General features: G+C 31.1%; 1 protein-coding gene across 1 annotated transcript in view; it reads left to right on the forward strand.

Annotated features, from left to right (window-relative positions):
- The window catches only part of SNRPB2 (small nuclear ribonucleoprotein polypeptide B2), a 12,104-nt gene extending 9,438 nt beyond the window's left edge, over nucleotides 1-2,666 (forward strand). The window contains exons 5-7 of the mRNA XM_044660723.1: nucleotides 1,212-1,262; nucleotides 1,825-1,913; nucleotides 2,278-2,666. Coding sequence (XP_044516658.1) covers nucleotides 1,212-1,262; nucleotides 1,825-1,913; nucleotides 2,278-2,437 — 300 coding nt within the window. The 3' untranslated portion in view covers nucleotides 2,438-2,666. The remainder of the gene's footprint in view (nucleotides 1-1,211; nucleotides 1,263-1,824; nucleotides 1,914-2,277) is intronic.

Below are 2,666 nucleotides of genomic sequence, written 5' to 3' on the forward strand. Positions count from 1 at the left end.
TCACAACTCCACCAGCAATGCATTAATGTCCCAATTTTGCCACATCCTCTCCAACATTCATTACTCTCCCCTTCTTTCATTTTAGCCAATCTGCTAGGTGTGAGGTGATACCTCAGAGTTGTTTTGATTTGCATTTCTCTAATTATTAGAGATTTGGAACACTTTCTCATGTGCTTATTGATACTTTTGATTTCTTTACCTGAAAATTGCCTATTCATGTCTCTTGCCCATTTATCAATTGGGGAATGGCTTGATTTTTTATACAATTGATTTAACTCCTTGTATATTTGAGTAATTAGACCCTTGTCAGAGTTTTTCGTTATAAAGATTTTTTCCCAGTTTGTTGTTTCCCTTCTAATCTTGGTTACATTGTTTTTGTTTGTACAAAAGCTTTTTAGTTTAATATAATCAAAACTATTTAATTTACATTTTGTAATTTTCTCTAACTCTTGCTTGGTTTTAAAGTCTTTCCTTTCCCAGAGATCTGACAAGTATACTATTCTATGTTCACTTAACTTATTTATAGTTTCCCTCTTTATATTCAAGTCATTCACCCATTCTGAATTTATCTTGCATTTTATTGACTTTTAAGTATATATTGTCAGCTCTTATGCTGAGTGGCTGAAGTCTCAGACAAATGTTATTATGTATATAAAGAAATCTTTGACATTTTTAACTCTAGAATAAATTCACACTTAATATATTATAATTTTATTTTGAAACTAAGGTTTTTAGTCTACTGTGAATTTTTTTTTTTTTTTTTTGCCTTCTAGATTAAAAAAATGCACTACATGAAATGTTTGTCTTTTGAGGCATTCTTAAATTCTGGACTTTTCTACTATTCAGAAGAAATACTTTAATGAAGGTCCTTTTCTATGAATGTTTTGAGTAACTTTAGTGGGAGATTTAATGTAGATTATACTGCACAAGTGAGATTATCACCCTAAAAAAGAACTATTAAATGTTTTTGTTTTGTTTTTGTTTTTTAATCAGGCCTGAGCTTTTCAAAATAAGGGCTGACTTTTATGATCATTTTTAAAAAGAAATTATCCTTATTTGTTTTAGACCTGGCATCAAAAGTTATATTCTTAATGGAGCACAAAATGTAATAGCTTCCTGAAGCTGTTAAAGTACTTCAGTAATTATAAATCTGAACTCCTGCTGTTTGTACTGATAAGAAATTGTAACATTGTTTATGTTTCTCTTGTTAGGCTACACCAAATTCAGCAAACACTCAAGGAAATTCAACTCAAAATCCTCAGGTAACTTTATATATAGAATATTTATTTATTTGTTCATATATTTATATATTTATTTTAAGCCCTTGCCTTCCATCTTGGAAACAATACTGTGTATTGGTTCCAAGGTAGAAGAGTGGTTAAGGATAGGCAATGGGGGTTAAGTGACTTGCCCAGAGTCACACAGCTGGGAAGAGTCTTAAGGCCAAATTTTGAACCTAGGACCTCCCGTCTCTAGGCTTGACTCTCAATCCACTGAGCTACCCAGCTGCCCCCTCTTTATGGAATATTTAAAAAGAAACAAAACTTTCCCAAGATAAATTCTAGGAAGATAGAAGATACCATGCCTTAAGTGGCAACAATTTCTCAAACACAGCAAGTTACCCAAGAAGACTTTTTAAAAAAATTTAGAATATTTTTCCATGGTTATATGATTCATGATTTTTTCCACCCTTCTTCCATTCCCCCTTCCAGAACTGATGAGAAGATGTTTCTAATAAGAAATAGAGTACTTTTCCTTTTAAAGGGGAATTACTTCTAGTTCTTTTCCTTGCAATCTAACTTTCATTTTGCTTTTTTTTTGTAGGTGCCTGACTACCCACCAAATTATATTTTATTCCTAAATAACTTGCCAGAGGAGACTAATGAAATGATGTTATCTATGCTGTTTAATCAGTAAGTTTGTTTTGTTATTGTGGTTTTTTTTAATAAGTGATTCTTTGCTTCTAATGAAAGCCCCTGATATAGGACAAATTATAATTTCATGATTTTATCTTTATTACAGAATAACAATTTTTTTGCTAGTTCACTGATTAAGTCTAGAATTAATTGTCATTTGAACTTAATATAAATATGAGTAAAACATAAGACAAAGCTTTGGGAAAACTTGATATAGATATATCGTTTTTGTAGTCTTGATTTTACTTTCGTTTTTTTGTTTGGAGTGGTGTGCTTCATGGGCAGGTTTGTGTGTTAGTATCAATTTCTTTCATAAGTAATATTTAAATACATTACTCATTTTTCTTCTTTTTAATTAAAGGTTTCCTGGTTTCAAAGAAGTACGATTGGTACCTGGGAGACATGACATTGCTTTTGTGGAGTTTGAAAATGATGGGCAGGCTGGTGCTGCCAGAGATGCCTTACAAGGATTTAAGATCACACCATCCCATGCCATGAAAATTACATATGCCAAGAAATAGCTTTATGGATACTTTTTGAATGCCTTAGTTTTATTTATGACTTTTGTTCTTTCTTTTTCAAAATATACAATTTAGAAATTTTGAAGAACTTTCTGAAGGCAGTAGTGAAAGAAGTAAAATGTTTTGTGTAAATTTTTTTAAAACTCAAATTTTCCAGTGTTCCCTACACATTTTGTTTACTGCAACATGCAAGAGACATTTTGTACAATTAAAACTTACTTGTATTCAA

The sequence above is a fragment of the Gracilinanus agilis genome, chromosome 2 (assembly GCF_016433145.1).
Source record: "Gracilinanus agilis isolate LMUSP501 chromosome 2, AgileGrace, whole genome shotgun sequence".
NCBI lineage: Eukaryota > Metazoa > Chordata > Mammalia > Didelphimorphia > Didelphidae > Gracilinanus > Gracilinanus agilis.